General features: G+C 40.8%; 1 protein-coding gene across 1 annotated transcript in view; it reads right to left on the bottom strand.

Moving 5' to 3' along the window:
- LOC124608695 (28S ribosomal protein S5, mitochondrial) overlaps positions 1-21628 on the bottom strand; it is a 102377-nt gene that overhangs the window by 11218 nt on the left and 69531 nt on the right. Inside the window, exon 9 of the mRNA XM_047140007.1 lies at positions 13326-13442. Coding sequence (XP_046995963.1) covers positions 13326-13442 — 117 coding nt within the window. The remainder of the gene's footprint in view (positions 1-13325; positions 13443-21628) is intronic.

Genomic DNA, 21628 nt, shown 5'->3' with positions numbered 1-21628 from the left:
ATGCTCATTGTATTTTCAGCCCATCTTGCTATTTGTGGCAATAACTATGTTTTTCGTGTTTCGATTTGAGTTTGAAAGTCATTTATTTGCCTTTGTAGATCTTCTTGCAGCTGTAACAGCAGCATCTGGTTTTTTGATATGGAGTCACTGTTTTCTGCATGTTTTCTGAGAGCTCTTCAGAATTCCAGGAATCACCAATTTGTATTCCATTATTCAATAATACTGAGTCAATGAATCACCAATATTTGCATTAACTATTTCATTTTACACAGTTAGATAAATGAGACTTTTCAAGAAGTTGAGTACACATGAAACTGTCAAACATAAAAAATGAAGAGTAAACATAAGATGTGTTTGCAATCCAAAGGCCAATAAAATACGTTTTGCACCTAGTCCGGAGTCAATGCTACCCACAGGTGTAATACATTATGTGTAAACAGTCAAAGAGTTTCTTTCTCAATGCGCACATGCACTGCCTTATGTTAACTGAAGACAATTGATTTCAGCCCAGAATCAGGCCATCTTCAGTTCTCAAAAAGCAATTTAGTTATGTAGTGTCAAATTGCAATGTGGAATCCAAGTTACAGAAAGTTTCATTATTATTATTATTATTATTATTATTATTATTATTATTATTGTCTATGAGTAATAATTATGCATCTTATTTTTTAAATAATTAGACATACAAATTTTAAAGAATGTCACATTCATTTCCGTACAGACAAAACTCAAGTGCTTTGAAAATGATTAGCAAAAAAGTAGGGTGGTGGAGCTTTCGAGTGGAATGTATGTTTTTGCAAAAGCTTTAATAGTATTTTCTGAAATTGTCTTTTCTTGTTTCGTTCTCCTGACTGTTTAAGTTCTCAACAAATCATTTCTGATGAGAAGCAGCAGAACCACTCCCTCATTTCCCCAGTTAAGAGAATGTTTCTACGATTTAATGTGTTTCTTGATATTATTTGTCTTTACACACTCAGTTCCCCAATTCAATTACAAAATCTGCAGAATATTGATTTCAGCCTTTCATGGGTATTCATAGAACCGACAAGACGTGCAGCATGTAGAATCCACGATAGTTCTATTCGCATCGTAGTGGAAGACCTATGGCATGGCTGAAATAGTTGACGGATTTCGTTTTCTGGTCACTGTAGTGCAAAAACATGGACTCTACAAAGTGGCAGTTCGCTGCATGTGTAAGCTAATTTTAATGACCACCAGAGGGGGAGGGATACAGTGTCGGGTAACAAGCACCATCTCCCTATCAGAGGTCAGCCAGCATACAAATCTGTTTCGTGTTTCTGCGAAAGCATAACTGACACATGGTCACTGGGATTGTCAATCCCTTTTGGTGTTGTGAGGGTTGTAATTGAAATCTGTGATGGGCCACCCTCATTTCAAAATAAGAAAATAAAAATATGAGCAACAAACAACACAAAGCATTTGGTAACGGCTACTGTCCAACTGCATGCTGAGGGTGGCAGTGTTAAACAAGATAGTTCAGGAATTACCTCTACCAGTATGAGATGCAGCAATAGTTCAAATATCCATGCGACACCAAATTTTGCACTTTATCTTGCAGAGGAACTTAACGCACTTCTTTGTTATAAAATGTTAGATCCCACAGCTGAGTCCTACGTAGCATTGAGCAGCATGAACCTTTTATTAGACCATTCACTCACTCACAACTGGTGTGGCATTACAACACTAAGGGCATTGATCTGTCACTGTGGTCACTGTGTTCCTGCATTATTTAATTTATGTACATATTTTTACACACACTGTAATGTTTCCAAATTGGCCTCCGTCAGGTGATGTGCAATACCAGTAACCAAAAATTGGTTACATTGTTGACAATTAATTCAGAATATAAAGCTATTTTAAACTATCTCTGTTAAAATAGTTCATTGGATACAATTCGCTATGAAATAGCATTTACTAGGTAACCTCATTTTTTTTTTTTTTTTTTTTACTATTTGACGCATAAGTCACATCTACATTAGCATTTATCACAAATGCTAATTTTTCAGGTCCCTAGTTATTGCGAATAAATCAGTTACATGGCCATTAATGAAGTTCATGGCATTCACTTGCCACCTTACACAATAAGTTTTGCGATTTTACAAAGCCACTTTTGCCAAAGGATTGATGGCAATCTGTTATCACTGTGAAATTCAGTGCCACCTGTTAGCACTGGGGGAGGGGGGAATGAGGTAAGGGAGTATGTGAGCAGAGCAGAGGTGAATGGGGAATCATTCTAGCAATGATATGGGTTTGGGAAAATCCTCTGACACAGACAACTTTGACAAAGGGCAGACTGTTACAGCTCAGCGCCTGAGAACAAGCATTCCAGAAATGGCAAAGCTGGTCAGTTTCTTGCTTGCTGCTGTTGTGAGCATCTACTGAAAGTGGTTAGAGGCAAAAAGGTGTTGGACCTACACCACCTCATCCAACAGCATGGGTGTCAGAGATTTACCTACTATGTAAAACAGGATAGGCAGCAATCTGTTGACACAATACAATGCTGGTGCAGGCACAATTAGTTCAAAGCACATCATTCAGCTCACATTTTAAAAATGGGGCTCTAGAGCACATGATCCTTACATGTTTCCACACTGACCAATGTCGTCATCAATTACAATTGCAGTGGACATGGGATGATCGAGATTGGACTATGGATCAATGGAAGTGTGTCACCTGGTCAGGTGAATCACATCAGGTAGATGGTTGTGTACGTATCCACTGTCATACTGGCAAATGGCTGCTCAAAACATGCACCACAACACATATGTGGACCTGTGGTGTTGAATTGATGCCATGCACAATCATCATTGTACTGCACACAAAAGGTGGACCATGTACGCCCCGATAGCTGAGTGGTCAGTGTGACTGACTGCCATCCTACAGGCACAGGTTCGATTCCTGGCTGGGTCAGAGATTTTCTCCGCTCAGGGACTGGGTGTTGTGTTGTCTTCATCATCATTTTATCCCCATCCGGCACGCAGGTCACCCAATGTGGCGTCGAATGTAATAAGACCTGCACCACGGCGGCCGGACCTGCCCTGCAAGGGGCCTCCCGGCCAATGATGCCAAACGCTCATTTCCATTTCCATCTCATTGTTAAACACCTAATCATAATGTTTTGGCTCATCAATGGATATGGAAACGTGTGTGTTTGCTAAATAATACACCAGTTGAAACTGTGTCACTGGCACCAGTCATCAATGAAATAAAATTATTTGTAAAAGTAACTTTTTTCTTAAGAAAGAAGAGAAATTTTTCTATTTCCATTTGATTTAAGTTCAAACTGTGGGATTTATAACATTTTGATTTGCTTCTAATTTTTGTCATGCCCTGTACTTCTGCTCCAGAACATAAGATTGGCCTACCAACTGTTACCTCTGCCCCCTGCTAACTTAAACATCAACAGCACCATAAACAATAGCATTCATGTTGCGTCAAACACCGACCATGTCAGACTGAACTGAAACTTTGATCTGGGCTAGTTTCTATTTTTTAAAAGTATATGTGTTTTGATGCCTAACTGTCTGAATTATCAGGTGACCACTGAATTTCTGTTTATATTTTTATTGTAGTTCCACAGCTGCCAAAGGTTTTTGAAATGAAAACCAAAAGTGGCCCACAGGAGAATCAACTACTGAATTAGCAGGTCATCAACCTGCAAGACATAAATATGAAAAACTGAGAAAGTACTGAAAAAATATATTTTGATTTTACGGCATGCTTCTTCCATAAAAGAGCGCGCACGCACGCACGCACGCACGCACGCACACACACACACACACACACACACACACACACGAGACACAGAGAGGAGGGGGGGGGGGGGGGGCGGTTTATGAAAACAAAATCCTGTATGTGCATCACACCGTAGTTTATTTTACTTTTAAAATATATGTATGTATATTTAGTTAAATTATATGCACTTGAAGTGTGGGTTGATGGCGAAACTGCAGCAATATTTAAGTCAATCAAAAATATATGCCAAATGTTAAAACATTTAAGTGCGACCTGGCACACCAATGTGAAAGTAGTTAGTCTACAGTTTTTTATGAAAAGAAGTTAAGCACTGAATATTAACATTATATATGAATATAATAGAGGGAGAAATGTCTGCCTGTGTCCATATGTGTGCAGATGGATGTGTGTGTGTGTGCACGCGCGCGCAAATGTATACCTGTCCTTTTTCCCCCCTAAGGTAAGTCTTTCCGCTCCCGGGATTGGAATGACTCCTTACCCTCTCCCTTAAAACCCACATCCTTTCGTCTTTCCCTCTTTCCTGATGAAGAAGCAACCGTTGGTTGTGAAAGCCTGAATTTTGTGTGTGTATCAACCTGCCAGCGCTTTCGTTTGGTAAGTCACATCATCTTTGTTTTTGCTGGCAGGTCGATACACACACAAACATACACACAAAATTCAAGCTTTCACAACAAACGGTTGCTTCATCAGGAAAGAGGGAAGGAGAGGGAAAGACGAAAGGATGTGGGTTTTAAGGGAGAGGGTAATGAGTCATTCCAATCCCGGGAGCGGAAAGATTTACCTTACGGGGAAAAAAGGACAGGTATACACTCGCGCACACACACACATATCCATCCGCACATACACAGACACAAGCAGACATTTGTAAAGGCAAAGAGTTTGGGCAGAGATGTCAGTTGAGGCGGAAGTACAGAGGCAAAGATGTTGTTGAATGACAGGTGAGGTATGAGTGGCGGCAACTTGAAATTAGCGGAGGTTGAGGCCTGGCGGATAACGAGAAGAGAGGATATACTGAAGGGCAAGTTCCCATCTCCGGAGTTCTGACAGGTTGGTGTTAGTGGGAAGTATCCAGATAACCCGGACGGTGTAACACTGTGCCAAGATGTGCTGGCCGTGCACCAAGGCATGTTTAGCCACAGTGTGATCCTCATTACCAACAAACACTGTCTGCCTGTGTCCATTCATGCGAATGGACAGTTTGTTGCTGGTCATCCTGCCTACACTGTGAAGCTTTCTATGTGGAAATGACCAGCAACAAACTGTCCATTCGCATGAATGGACACAGGCAGACAGTGTTTGTTGGTAATGAGGATCACCCTGTGGCTAAACATGCCTTGGTGCACGGCCAGCACATCTTGGCACAGTGTTACACCGTCCGGGTTATCTGGATACTTCCCACTAACACCAACCTATCCGAACTCCGGAGATGGGAACTTGCTCTTCAATATATCCTCTCTTCCCGTTACCCACCAGGCCTCAATCTCCGCTAATTTCAAGTTGGCGCCACTCATACCTCACTTGTCATTCAACATCATCTTTGCCTCTGCACTTCCGCCTCGGCTGACATCTCTGCCCAAACTCTTTGTCTTCAAATATGTCTGCTTGTGTCTGTATATGTGTGGATGGATATGTGTGTGTGTGTGTGTGTGTGTGTGTGTGTGTGTGTGTGTGTGCGTGCGCGAGTGTATACCCGTCCTTTTTTCGCCCTAAGGTAAGTCTTTCCGCTCCCGGGTTTGGAATGACTCCTTACCCTCTCCCTTAAAACCCACTTCCTTTCGTCTTTCCCTCTCCTTCCCTCTTTCCTGATAACGCAACAGTTTGTTGCGAAAGCTTGAATTTTGTGTGTATGTTTGTGGTTGTTTGTGTGTCTGTTGACCTGCCAGCACTTTCATTCGGTAAGTCAAATCATCTTTGTTTTTAGATATATATTTCCTACGTGGAATGTTTCCCTCTATTATATATAAAACAATTTAGGAACTCACGATTTTTCAATCAAGAAATGCACTACGATGAAACGGCTAAAACAATCTCAATGGTTCAATATACAACTTGGATAGTTTTTGAGTGCAATTTTTTCAAGTGTTTCATCTTACACCTACATCTATATCCTGCAAACCACCGTGAGGTGCATTGCAGAGGGTACATCCCATTGTACCAGTTATTAGGGTTTGTTCCCATTCCATTCACATATGAATCATGGGAATAATGACTGACTGAATGCCTGTGTGCATGCAGTAATTATTCAAATCTTCTCCTCACGACTACTATGTGAGCGATATGTAGAGGACTGTAGTATATTCCTAGAATCATCATTTAAACCCATTTCTTGGAACTCTTAACAGAGTTTCTTGAGATAGTTTACATCTATCTTCAAGAGTCTTTCAGTCCAGTTCCTTCAGTATCTCTTTAACACTCTCCCACAGATTAAACAAATCTGTGATCATTTCCGCTGCCCTTCTCTGTGCAAGTCCCACACGCCTGAGCAAACACTCTAGGATGGGTCACACAAGTGATTTGTAAACAATCTCCTTTGTAGACTGATTACATTTCCCCAGTACTCTACCAATAAACCGAAGTCTACCACCTGCTTTACCGATGACAGCTTATGTGATTATTCCATTTCATATACCTACAAAGTGTGACACCCAGGCATTTGTATGAGCTGGCCAATATCAACAGTGACTCATTGATATTATAATCATAGGATACTACTTTTTTTCCATTTTATGAAGTGCACAGTTTTACATTTCTGATCATTTAGAGCAAGTTGCCAATCTTTGCACCACTCTGAAAGATCTGACTGAATATTTATGCAGCTTCTTTCAGATAGTACTCCATTATAGATAAACGCATCATCAGCAAAAAGCCTGGTGTTACTATTAGTATTGTCTGCAAGGTCATTAATATACAACATGAACAGCAAGTGTCCTGATACACTTCCCTGGAGAACACCTGAAGTTATTTCTACGCCTGATGATGACTCTCCATCCTAGATAACATTCTGCATCCACCCTGCCAAAAGTCCTCAATCCAATCACAAATTTCACTTGATACCCCATATGATCATACTTTTGACAATAAGTGTAGGCATGATACTCAGTCTAATGCTTTTTGTAAATCAAGAAATACTGCATTTATCTGATTGCCTTGATCCAAAGCTTTCAGTATGTCACGTGAGAAAAGTGAGAGTTGAGTTTCACACAATTGCTGTTTTCAGTGTCTGGCTGGCATTGAGGCCATTCTGTTCCAGAGAACTCATTATGCTTGAGTTCCAAATATGTTTTAAGATTCTACAACAAACTGATGTCAAGGATATTGGACAGCAGTTTTGTGGATCACTTCTACTACCCTTCTTGTAGATGAGTGTGACCTGTGCTTTTTTCCAAGAATTGGGCGAGGTATTTTGTTCAAGGGATCTACACTAGATTACACTTAGAAGAGGGACTATGTCAATCACAAATTCAGTATACAATCTGAGAGGTATTCCACTGGGCCCTGGGGCTTTGTTCAGTTTGAACAGTAACACACTTTAATACAATCCCCTATCTACTTCTTTGTACTCCATTTTAAGCAGGTTATCTATGTAAACAAGCTGAGAAAATCGAAGGTTCTAGCTTGAATCATCATGGAGCTATATGTTCCTAAAACCTAAAAAATTAAATTTGTGAAAAAAAGGTTTAAGATTTATTTTTGTTAAATTTTACAACTTTTCTTTGAAAAACATAAACTTTATGAATGTTAAAAACCTTCCTGCACTATAATCAGTTCTTCCTCACCTTATCTTCCTCTCTCCCATGATTCTGTCAACTGCCTGTAAATTTTTGATGTTTTTATCAATGTGCATAGTCCAATCAATCTGTTTCTTGTCCAGGACTCTCAAGCTTTTGTAATGATTCATCTCTAAAAGTTCTAATACCTTCACTTTTCCTTCATTCCCATCATTACAATACAGAACAGCATCGTCATATGTTACCATCTAAATCATTTTAGCACCACAAAGCACCATCCAGCACAAGGTCGATGATATAAAGTCAGTTCGCAGTAATAATATTTCTGTTACTGATAAATCAGATATATGTACAATATTTAACAATCATTTTCTGAGCATTGCTGGTGAATTAAATAAAAATTTAGTTTCTACAGGAAATCATATAAATTTCTTAGCAATTGCCTTTCCGAGATTGACGTCTGAAATACTCCTCTGTGATACAGACAAGAGGGAGATTGAGTCAATAATTAAATCACTGAAGACTGAGGACTCTCATGGTTATGATGGAGTGTCTAGCAGAATATTAAAGTACTGTGCTGCACATGTTAGACCTGTATTTAGCCATATTTGTAATTTTTCCTTTAGGAATGGTCAGTTTCCTGAGCAATTAAAGTTCTCAATAGTAAAGCTGCTTTATAAAAAGGGAGAAAAGGATAATGTAGATAATTTTAGACCTGTTTCTATGCCATCAGTGTTTGCAAAAGTTATCGAAAAGGCTGTATATGTAAGGTTAATTGATCATTTTATGTCACATGATTTGCTATCAAATGTACAGTTCGGCTTTAGAAGTCGCTTAACAACTGAAAATGCTATATTCTCTTTTCTCTGTGAGGTACTGGATGGCCTAAACAAAAAGTTTCGAACGCTTGGCGTATTCTTTGATTTAACTAAGGCATCTGACTGTGTTGATCTCACAATATTGCTCCAGAAGTTGGACCATTATGGAATAAGGGGAGTAGCTCACAATTGGTTCACCTCTTACTTTAGGAACAGGCAGCAAAAGGTCATTATTCACAATGTTGATAACGGCTGTGATGTGGGATCTGAGTGGGGCACTGTCAAGTGGGGGGTGCCCCAGGGATCAGTGTTGGGGCCGCTCCTGTCCCTTATTTATATAAATGATATGCCCTCGAGTATTATGGGTAACTCTAAAATATTTCTGTTTGCTGATGACACTAGCTTGTTAGTAAAGGATGTTGTGTGCAACATTGACTCTGTTTCAAATAGTGCAGTATATGACCTCAGTTCATGGCTTGTAGAAAATAAACTAACGTTAAATCACAGTAAGACTCAGTTTTTACAGTTTCTAACACACAATTCAACAAAACCTGACGTTTTAATCTCCCAGAACTGGCATATGATTAGTGAAACTGAACAGTTCAAATTTCTAGGTGTTCAGATAGTTAGTAAGCTGTCGTGGAAAGCGCACGTTCAGGATCTTGTTCAAAGACTTAATACTGCCATTTTTACTATTCGAACAGTATCAAAAGTGAGTGATACTTTGACACGTAAATTAGTCTACTTTGCTTATTTTCATTCACTTATGTTGTATGGTATTATGTTTTGGGGTAACTCTTCCCATTCTAGAAGGATATTTCTGGCTCAGAAACGGTCGGTTCGGGCAATAAGTGGTGAGAGTTCACGAACCTCTTGTTGACACCTGTTCACGAGTCTGGGTATTTTGACATTTGCCTCTCAATATGTATATTCCTTAGTGTCATTTCTTGTTACCAATATTAGTTTATTCCCAAGAATAAGCAGCTTTCACTTGGTTAATACTCGGCAGGAACCAAACCTCCATTTGGATCGGACTTCCTTAACTCTAGTGCAAAAAGATGTGCAGTATACTGCTGCATCCACTTTCAATAGGCTGCCACTCAAATTCAAAAATCTTAGCAGTAATCCACGCGCTTTCAAATTGAAACTGAAGAGTTTCCTCATGGGTCACTCCATCTATTCTGTCGAGGAGTTCCTTGAAAAATTAAGCTGATTCTTTTGTAATGCTGATAGCGTTTACTTAAACTTATGGACAGACCTTTTTTCAGGTTCATGAACATTTATTTTTGTGTGTTATTACTCTTATGTTGTAAGTTCATGTACTGACACATTCCATGACCTTGGAGATTTGCTCCTCAATTTGGTCCTACGGAACTAGACATATAAATAAATAAATAAATAATGTAGTTTTGGGACATTATAACCACATTTGACTGTTCAGTCTTTCATCACACTTCTGTGTGCCTCCATGTAAATATTTTTTAAAATCATACATATCTGTACACAGGCTTTATTTTATTTAAAATTACAGAAGGTAACCTATTTTTATGGTTGTATGTTTCACCAGCCTCTCTACATTTCAGTAACTGCACCAGATGTGACTGCCTTTGGGACAAAATATATGTTGTGGATGCTCACTGATAGCTATCTTATGGGAGAAATGTGGCCCAAACTGGTCTTTTCATAGAATGTACACTTGTGTTTTCTAGGACTGCTTTTCCAAAATAAACTTGCAGAGTGTCTGTTTCGCTCCCAACACCTTTAAGCCTTTTAGTTTTTGCCCCTTTTTTCCTTGTTATCAGTTTTCTTAATCTACTGCTTAAACTTGTGTGTGTTCCACATTATACTCCAGTTCCGTTATCTTACAGTCTATCATATGTGATTGTGTTACACGCTGCTCTGAAAGCTTTACTATTGCCAGCCCCAAAATAATAGGTACACTTTACACTGTGTTTCATGAGAGATCTCTCACACATTTTTACTGTAGCTTGAACTTCCATGCCTCCACTTGTTCCACTGTAATTCTTGTTGCATCATTCTTTGTGACTTTGCTGCCATGCTTCTTCTAATGTTTTACCTTCTAAGGTGGCAATATTTTAACATACATAACACATCCAGCACGGTCTTATTCTCAACACTGATTACAGATGCAATATCATTAAGAGTAGTGTGTCCTCTCTTCATGTAAGAATAATCATCTACTGACAGCGTAAGATTTGTGCTTCATTCATTACACTGAACAGCTTCCAGGGCAGGCTTTCATATGCTTTAAGTACTTTGAGTACATGCAGCTTCAAGGCCTGTACACAGTTTTGTAATTGTGTCATCAAATTGCAGTACAGGGGGAGGCATGTTCAGTGTACCTGCCAGCACAGAACCAGCTGCTCACCACTTAACTATCTCAAAACATAACCAAATCTTAGATTTATCTAATAGATCCCAGTGCATGCTTTTTATGTATAAAATGAATCTCCTCCATCACAATTATTGCCATGTAAATGCAAATTACTTACATTTTCACATGTCTTACTTACATTTTCTATAATTTACACTTTGCCACCCACACCACGTTCACTACATTGTAAAACTGAGTTACTTTTGCACCAGAAAAAACCAATATCAATCAGTATAAACCCATCAGTACCTCATTCACATGAATTATGAGACTGCAACAGAAAATTAGAATATATTATTCCTAGACACACACTCATCATCAAGAGCAACTCCAGATCTATCTTGGGTTGTATTTCCTTTAGTAAACAATTCCTAGCAAACTTTCATTTCTTCCATTGTTAGTAGGGCATAATTATAGATAATATATGCACAATTCACTCAAAACTGTCATAGTCACTCTTTCTAAACTGCAACAATTACTTAACTTGAAGTGCTATTTCGAAAAAAGACAAACTGACATCTAAGACTTTCTTACATTGTTTACTCATAGATTAAGTTCCATGTGGGGTCACATTCATTTTAAAACACTTTCTGCAAAAGTGACAACATTCTGATGTCATGCGCAATATCAACAACAGCAGTACTGCTACTGACTTTGTGACAAGGAAGAATATGAATGTCACTGCTCTCTTTCTCACTTGCAGCAATTTAAGCTGTCCTCTTAGGTTCCTGGATAACTACACCACATATTCAGTAATAAGGAGCCAAATGTTTCTGAGAAGAAAGAATATGAAGTTAATTTCTGCTCGTTTCAGTCACAGGAATTAAAACTGTACTCTCAGTTTTGTGCCTACCCAAAGACTCTAAAATTGCCAAATATTTATTTCATCCTTTGTTCTCTAATTAGATAGAAACGTAAATAACATCAAACGTTGCAGAATACCCCTGAAAGTGTTAACAACACTAAGATGAAAATAAACACATGTATGCAGCAGGACGTGAACTTACATCCTTCAACCCCATAAACCATGACACTATCCATTACGCCTGCACTATGTCCTGTGGTTTTAATTTCCTGTCTTGGTTATCACAGTATCTCTTGAAGGCTTTTATCATTGATGCATTATTAACTGACATTTGGTGACATTTTTGTGATAAATGTTCATTGAATGGTCATCTTGAAACGGCATACTGCAATTTATAATACAAGCATGTTTCATGCTTAATTTTTAAATTATTGACAAAAACAACTCACTTCAGAGAGAGCACTCTTATACAAAAAATCATTGTGTGACATTTCATTACAACAATAATTATAATAAATCGTACTAAGAATGGTGCGTTTTTATAAATCTACAAAACTCGTGCATAAAATCTTGTGAGAGGGCGTATCGAACACTAACAGAAGCCAATAGTAGTTCCTGCAGTTGTCGATATTGCACATGATAGCAGATTTGCAGAATTATTGTGAAATAACGTGTGTCTCCTAAAACTGCAACAAATATACTGCAATACTGGAGCATACAGACATCAAAGACAAAACAATAATGACGTACACAAGCCTTGATCTGAAAGCAAGTTGAATGATAAGCAAATCGAGGGATCATTTAACTGTGTGGGGTGCCAATGTGTTATTTTACTGTAGAAAAAATAATGGTCATAGAGTCATAAAAACTTGGTAATCAACTCACTTCACAAAAAATCATGAAGACAAACTATGTTTTCACAGTTAATGCAGTGACACTATATTGTAAAATTAGGGACAAATTACTACATTAAACAAAACACTATAAATTTTAACAGCTGACCTAGTCACTTTAATATTGCAGACAAAACTATTTCTTTCAAGAACTACATTTTCTCTTTGCAGCAGAGTGCGCACTGATATGTAACTTCCTGGCAGATTCAAACTGTGTACCAGATCAAGACTCAGGACCTTTGCCTTTCATGGGCAAGTGCTCTACCAACTGAGCTACCCAAGCATGACTCACCACTCGTCTTCCCAGCTTCAATTCTGCCAGTAGCTTGTCTCATATCTTCCAAACTTCACAGAAACTCTCCTGCAGAACTAGCACTCCTGAAAGAAAGGATATTGCAGAGACATAGCTAAGCCACAGTCTGGGGGATTTTCCAGAATGACATTTTCACTTCACTCCAGAGTGAAAACGTAATTGTGGAACCATACACAAGGCTGTGGCTAAGACATGTCTCCGCAATATCTTTTCTTCCAGGAGTTCTAGTTCTGCAAGGTCTGCATCTTCGTAGCTTGGAAGATAGGAGACAAGCTACTGGCAGAATTGAAGCTGTGAGGACGGGTCATGAGTTGTGCTTGGCAAGCGCAGTCAGTAGAGCACTTGCACATGGAAGGCAGCAGTCCTGAGTTCGAGCCTCAGTCTGGCACACAGTTTTAATCCACCAGGAAGTTTTATTTCTTTCAAGTCAGAGTATTAATAGCAACAATTTGCTACCTATATTCATGTAATGGGTACCAGTCTTTTTCATGCAAATGCATACAATATTCATAATGTAATTTTCTTTCATGTTAATTACAAACAAAGTTTAACAATGGACCAGATGCAAATTATATAACTCTGTGTATATGCCCTACCTTGTCATGGTTTCGAACTTTCTCCATTTTCTTCATAACTGTATCCCAGAAGGGTAGATTGGTGTAAAATGGAGGCCATTTTTTCTTGTGTAAAACAACTCTGCCACCAAGAGCGTACTGTAATAATTCATTACAAAAATTTATAAAAATAAACTGTTGAAAATTTATAGTGAAAAGAATTTAGCTGTCTTCAACAAAAACAGATTACATTATTATACTGAAATAAACAATAAAAATATAAGAAATTGAAATTTTGGACAATTTTTAAAAAATATCTTTTATTATTCAATGCTTTGCCAAATGTAATGATATGAATGAAAAATTATGGTTAGGTTACAATTCAAGTAAATTACTCTCTATTTTTTTAAGTAGATGCAATACCGTAATTATTAAGAATTACTATAATTCCAACATGTTTTCTGTTGGCATCTGCCATAAGTGCAAACTATACAGAAGACCCATCCAGTCTGCCACCTTTGCCTGTTTTATTAATCTCTGCTTTCTTCTATCTTAGAAAATTATATTTAGTATTTTAAAAACCTCTCTGATTTGTGTTAACTCTTATTTTCGTAAGTCTAATGCAACATTAGTGACAATGGACTAATTACTACTCCTTTTTTCATTGTAGATTAATAAATTTTCTTGTATTTTAAACTCTCTCTTATCTGCACAATATATTTTCAGTAGAGCCCCAGTAATTCAATCTCGAATTATAAAAAAACTCTGATAATACAGAAATATCAATAATTCAGTGGGTAAATCATAAATAAATGTTTAATGAGCACAATAACGATAAAAAACAAATAAAAACACTACGGTACATACCTGTGTTCTATGTAGAGGGTGATTATAATTACAGTTAAACTTTCAAACCACAGTAGAAATAACACCACTGGTCAGAATGATGTGAAATTACAAGGAATATTATCAGAGAAGGGTCTGGTTTTGTTTTGCCTTAGGGCTGAAAAACAAGTGGGGTTATATGTGCCCAAGTCAAATCTAAAGAATACGAAGACAGAGAGGAGTTAAAAAATGATTATACGTCAATCCCAATTGACATAATAGAAGACGGCTAAAAACAGACACATGGGAAAAGGGCTAAAAAGGACACCATACAGAAACAAAGGTATAAAACTAAATATTAAATGGCTTTCACCATACTGCTTTGGTGGATAAAAAGTAAAACGCAATCGACAGCCCACACATTATTTGCTAAAACAGTTGATAGCTCAGACGGCAAACCTAAGTGGGAATGTAAATGGTTAAAAAATAGGCATTCCATCAGGAAGTGGCGGACAGTTAAAACCTGGGTGCAATGTGTACAAAGTGGTGGGGTAGCGCCACTTATCATATGATGATGGCTAAAAAAGGCAGTGCCCGTGGGAGGGCAGAGAGGAGGTCGTCCAAGCCGCTGGGAGAGGCTTCATAAGCCAGAGCTTATTCCTGTGAAGAGAGGACCATTGGCAATGCCAAAGGGACACCACCTCCTGACAGACAGCAACACAGAGATCATCAGAGGGAATATATGAACTAGGGGGCTGAGTTACGACGACTGCAGCCTTGCCAGCAGCATCAGCAGGCTCGTTTCCTGGCAGACTGACATGACAGGTGCCCACAGAAATATCACACTGGCTCCACCACGAGTGAGCGAGTAACAGTTTTCCTGGACCCGCTGAATTAAGGGATGGGTGGTGTACACCACACACAGATTTTGAAGGCCACTGAGTGAGACTGAGCAGAGGACACAATTGAAAAGGCTGTGTCGCCAATTGCACTCTGTGGCCTGATACAGGGCGAAGAGCTTGGCTATAAATACTGAGCGGTGTGCTGTAGGCCAAAATCGAAAGACACGGGTGTCAATGATAAAGGCACACCTGACCCCACGGTCAGTCCGAGAGCCATCAGTGTATAGAAAGGTACTATGGAGAAGTTCCATGCGAACGTCATGAAACTGTAGGCAATAGAACAAGGCTGGAGTAGTGTTTTTAGGAAGCGAATGAAAGCCAAGGTTAACACTCACTGGGAAAGCTGCAGGTAGTGTGAAGTTTAGCCACCATAGCAAGTGCTGAAAGCGGACTCCAGGAGGTAACAGGGAAGAGGGACACGCCCCACACTGGCGATTGAAGTAATCATCAAAGGAGCAGGCATAGAATTGGTGGCTGCGCATGGCAGACAAATGGCATGCATACCTGCTGAGGAGAAAGTCACAGCGGTAGGTCAGTAGTAGTTCAGCAGCTTCAGCATACAGTCTCTCAAGCGGGCTAATGTAAAAGGTGCCCGTGGCCAAACGGATGCCACGGCGGTGGATCGCATTGAGAAGGCTTAAGAGGGATGGACATGCAGACACATAAACAAAGAACCCATAGTCGAGTTCCGAACGGACAAGGCACTGATACAAAGGGAGGAGGGTGGTTCGATCGGCATCTCCAGGAAGTACCATTGAGCGCACACAGGACATTGAGGAACCACATACTGCGGGCTGTTAGGTAAGACACATGGGAGGACCAAGAGTGTTTCCTATCGAGCATGAGCCCCAGGAATTTTGAAGTTTCAACGAATGGAAGGGCAACAGGTCCAAGATGTAAAGATGGTGGGAGAAACCAACTGGGTCGACAGAAATTCGTAGTCGGTTTTGCTGGTGGAAAAGCAAAAGCCATTGTCGATACTCCAGGAGTAAAGACAATCGGGATATAGCTGAAGACACGGCTCAGTGAGACAGGTCCATCAAGAACTGCAATAGATGGCAAAATCGTCAACAAAAAGGGCGCTGGAGATGCCCGGCGGGAAACAGGGCATTATAGGGTTAATGATGATAGGAAAGCGGACGACGCTCAGGATGGACCCCTGAGGGGCACCGTTTTCCTGGATAAATGTGTCCAACTAGGCATAACCCACACGCACCTTGAAAACTCAGTTTTTTAATAATGCCTGAAGGAAACAGGGCAGGCAGCCACGTAAGCCCTCCTCCACTCGTTTCCGATGGAGAAAGGCAGGGTAATAGAGGGAAGAGCTCGAAACCTCCACAAAATGGTGGCACAAGGTGTTGGAGATAACAATAGGGTCCACGATGACATCATCTGATAGTGTCAGGCCGGAAATTGGGGAATGGATCTTAGTCCCAGAGAGCCGTCAGAGGTTGGCGGACACAAGAGAGAAAAGTGTGGAACTGTTAGAAGAACTAGTGAACGAAATCCAGCTAGCTCTCTTGCTAACCCGAAGAACGCGATGACACTTTGCACACATCTGTTTATAATGAATGCAGCTTGCCATCGTGGGATGACAGTTAAAAACGTGGAGAGCACATCCACATTTGCAAATTGCCTCACGGGATGCCTCAGTCCACCAAGGGACTAGGACATGATGTGGAAAAGATGAAGTGCGAGGAATGGAACGTTCTGCAGCAGTAAGGATAATATTTGTGAGATATTCCACCTGGTCATCACAACTGGGGAGATATTGTTTTTTGAAGGTTGCCAGGGAGGAGCAAAGCTGCCAGTCAGCCTTAGTAAGCTGCCATTTGGGCAGTCACGTGAATGGGGTAGGAGTCAGCAAACTGATTGCAAATGGGAAATCATTGCTCGAGTACATATCAGAAAGAATGGACCACTCAAGACAATGGGCAAGCTGGGCAGTGCAGAAGGATAGGTCCAAATGGGAATAGGTTTGCGAGGAGTCGGAAAGGAAAGTAGGTTCCCCTATGTGAAGGCAGAAGAGGTTAAATTGGTTAAGGTGGTCAGCCAAGAGGGTACCTCTCTGACAGGTCCTGGGAGAACCCCAAAGGGGATGATGCACATTAAGGTCACCGAGTAGCAAAAATGGAAGCTGAAGAAACTCTGCCCTGGTGACATTGAATGACGGAGGCACACAAGCGGTACAGAGGGAAAAAGTCAGGTGGGGAAGGAAACGGCAGACTGCAACAGCTTGAAGATGGTTAGTCAAGGAGATGGGTTAATGTCATCCAGTATGAGCAGCATGACATCCCCATGTGATGGAATGCCGACCTCAGGGGGAAGGTCAAAACAAATTCGGAAGAAATGTGAATGCTCAAAATGGTCATGAGGCGCAATTTTGTTTCCTGAATGCAGGGGACACTGCGATGCTAAAAGCAGTCATAAATCCTCTTTGTGGGACCGAAAACCATGAATGTTCCATTGGAGGAGAGTCATTATGAGGAAGAGATGTAGGGGTGTTACCTCGGCGGCTGCCAAGTGACAGCCTGTGAAGAGTCGCTACAACAGGGCACAGAAGCAGAAGTCTCCTGCTCAATGGGCTCCACAGAAGCTTCGGCATACTTGTGCGGTTGGTCTGTGGAGTCCAATGCTGAGAAACTGTTGGTGGTGCGCACTGGCGAAATGAAGGCCGGCTGGGCTAAAGTATCACGTAGCGGCACTGTCAAAGAGGATCTTTGATTTGGCAAAGGAGAAGACTGTTTGCCTTTAGTGGACTTCTTGGAGCCTTTCCGGTTAGGGGAAGACTCTTGGGTTTACTTGGAAGGAGAGACAGCATTGGTCGTATATATAGACTCACATAGAGTCTATGTGATCGCCGTAAGCTTATTGACACCAGTGCTTACTAATTTAAGTTATAATTACAGCACTGAAGATGGTCACTAAGTGACCGAAAATCGATTTTGCGATAATAAACAAAAATATACGACCAATGCTGTCTCTCCTTCCAAGTATACCCATTATCTGGTCGTAGTGCACAGGACACTATGGAGTCGCCAATCAATAAGACTCTTGGGTTGTTTGGCTGGAGGGACGGAGGAAATCTTAATGGGAGTACTACTCCTGTCCTTTACAGCCTACTGGTTATGTAGCTGGTGGCTTCGCCCCTTGAGGCAAGAGTTTGACAACTTGTTACACAGCTGGATGGGGGGGAGGGAGGGGGGGGGGGGGAGATGGCCATGCTACCTTGACACTGAGTGGTTTCACAACCTCAGAGCAGAATGGGATGTTGCATGTCTGTGTGGCCATGTCCTCCGTGGAACGAGGGGTAACAAGAACAGAACTATAGGTGCCAGATGCGGAAACACTAGCCAGTAACTTTCGAGTGACTGGTAATGCACTTTTTCCTTTTTCCAGAACTCTTGGACAGCCCACTCATCAAGATACACGAGACAATCCCGAAGGTAGCGGCATGGCCGCCATTGCAGTTAATACAGCAGGGAGGAGGAGGCAGACAATCACTCTTGTGCGCAACCCTACCAAAGGTTACACATTTGGCTAGGTTTCAACAAGGCATTCTAGTGTGGTTGAAATGATGACACTGGTAGCAGTGCATTAGGTTCAGAATGTAAAGCCAGACTGTGGTAATTTCAGAGCCTGCTTTGATCTTTGACGGAAGCACCACTCTATCAAAGGTGAGAAAAAGAATGTGGGTTGGCACTAAGGACGAATCGACCTTTTTCATTACACGATGGACGGTGATGACACCCTGATCAGAGAGATTGAATTTCGGCCTCAGTTAGACCATAGAGCAGCCTAGTGTAAGTAACACCTTGTGAAGAATTCAGAGTTCTATGGGCCTCGACACGAACAGGGTGGCTGTGGAGAAGCGAGGCGGCAAGCAGTTGTGCTTGAGAATCAGAAGTAGTCTCCAAAGCAAAGTGCCATTCAATAAACAAGAGCAGGATTTCACTGGGCTGGCAATTGCATCAACACCTTTCTGGATAATAAATGGATTTATCGTGGCAAAGGACTGACCATCTTCAGTACATGAGACCACGAGGAACTGTGGTGCAGTGGGAAGGGTCTTTGAATCATTAGCCTCATTATATTTACGTTTTGTAGACACTGATAGTGAAGATTATTGGTTCATTGCGGGAAAATCACCCATGATTGTCAGCGTCTCCGATGGTGTGCTCCTTCCAACTGGGGGCCCCTTCACAAGGGGTCACACTAGCCTTAGGTGATTGTTCACACCTCCCAAACACCTGACAGAGGGGCCAATCGGTGATTTGGGAAGGTTGCAGCTCAGGCAATCACCCCTGACTGGGCCTGACCTGTACCAGGGGGTACGTGCGAAACCTACCTGTCAACCTGGGGCTGCGAATTACATCGGAGAAGAGGAAAGCATATGGCAGAAGAAAAATAAATAGTTACAAAATGTAGCAATAGATGGCACTGCAAGCATCATACTTTAATGGTGACATTTGACATTAAAAAAATTATACTACTCTATGTGCATGGATGTACAGGTGTGATACTGTTAGTTACGTAAGCCCAACCACCATGGTAAGGTCATATCATATCGGATGAGAAAAATCAGTTTCTAATTGTCCTGAGGCCAAAAACCACATAACAAGCATTACTCACATCAGTTTTTAATTATCCTGAGGTCAAAAACTGCATAAAAAGCATCAATCAAAATCAAATCGGATTGTTAATTTCTGTGTGACTGGCACAAAACATGTTCAATACGCTATCCACTGTCCTCTGCAACAAGCAGAAATCGAGAAACAGCATGTTCCACAGCTGATCTAAGTGTTTCCTGGGTCAAGTTCAGAACGTGTTGCACAATGCGTGCCTTTAATGCAGCTAAGTTTGCAATAGGAGCACTGAACACAACATATTTCAGATAGCCCCACAGCCAGAAGTCATATGGATTAAGATCAGGAGATCAGGAGAGCCAGGCTGTACGGAAATGGTGGCTGATAATTGTAGCATTTCTGAAATGGCGCTTCAGCAACTGCTTAACTGCATTTGCCATGTGCGGAGGTGTGTCATCTTCCTTAAAAATGATTTCAGCCACACATCCACGCTGTTGGACAGCTGGAATGACATGGTTGTGCAAAAGCCACTCATAGCGCTTACCAGTGACGGTACAGGTAACAGGACTGGAAGCACCTGTCTCTTTGAAAAAATATGGCCCTATGATAAATGATGCCATAAACCCACACCACACAGTGACCTTTTCAGGATGAAGTGGCACTGGTTGATTTGCAAGTCGATTTTCTGTTCCCCATATTCAACAATTCTGTGTATTGAAATATCCTGTCAGATGGAAGTGGGCTTCGTCTGTCCACAAAATCTTCCACTGCCAATCATTGGCCGCTTCCATGCAACCATGCAAGCAAGAAATTTTAAAGCAAAGGTCTCTCTTGCTGGCAGATCAACAGGAAGCGACTAGTGCACATGGGTAATTTTGAATGGATACAAAGAAGGATGTTTCATAGGGTTTTAAGCACCGTGGGTGTGTCCAATGTTCAAGCAATTCTCTGTGCACTACACATTTACAAACCACCACTCATCTCCTCCTGCAGTGCTCTGGCCACCGCTTCCACTGACTTTGAATCAATTCGTTTCCTACCTCTACTAGGTTGAACATCAAAAGAACTCATCTTTTTGAATTTCTGAATCATTTTCTCCAGACCCATGGCAGTCATTGGACCAATACCTTTTTTCAAACCCCTCAGTGTCCGGAACTTCTGCAGAGTGACGTGTCCACAGTCATCATTCCTGTAATACAGCTTTACAAGCACAGTGTGACCCTGCATTGAGACATCGCAGGTGCGAAAGGAGTAAAAGCCGTGTACCCGGCGTTTTTATATACCAACTTCAATGGGTCATGCGCATGAAAGGTGTTTTCATTTACGTATTCTGACATATGCAGCGCCATCTATTAATCAATTTTCACACTTTTTTTTTTCTTCTGCCATACGTTTACCCCCTTCTTCGATAATATTCTGTTGCAATTTGACGTCATTCTGACCAGTGGTGTTATTTCTACAGCATTTTGAAAGTTTAACTTTAATTATAATCACCCTGTGCATATATGGGCACACATTTCCAAGTGGCAAAAATATAAGTTATATTTTAAAGAAGTTGTGCATAGTCCTTTGTTTTACAGTAGGGCCTCATTATTTTTAGCAGGAAGCTCACACCATCATCTAAGAAGCATGGTGTCAGCTGGAGTAGTTTCTGCCTGCTGCTCGATATAACGCAATGCCACATCTAGTGCTACCAAACCCTCTGAGTGAGTGACCACAGGTACAATTTCTTCAGGCAACTCCTTATCATCACTGTCTTCAGCAGGTTCAGTAACCGTTTCAACATCTGCAAGATCAGTCACTTCAAACTGTCCAGCCATTCTGAAACATCACTCGCATTCACAATTTCATATCCAGCAAGTTTTTTCCATCAGTTCTGCCAATGGTGTAGTTCATCTTCATCTGTACTGGAGGTATCCATTTCATTCCATAAAATCTGGTTACAAGACTTTTTTAGTTTCTCCACCTTTATTTCGGGCCATGATTTGGCTATCCAGTAAACTATGTCTTTTATTTTAGTTTTTTTCTCTTT

Source organism: Schistocerca americana, chromosome 1 (genome assembly GCF_021461395.2).
Source record: "Schistocerca americana isolate TAMUIC-IGC-003095 chromosome 1, iqSchAmer2.1, whole genome shotgun sequence".
NCBI classification, from domain to species: domain Eukaryota; kingdom Metazoa; phylum Arthropoda; class Insecta; order Orthoptera; family Acrididae; genus Schistocerca; species Schistocerca americana.
Note: the sequence above shows the minus strand (reverse complement) of the source record. Positions and strands in the feature narration are given on the sequence as shown.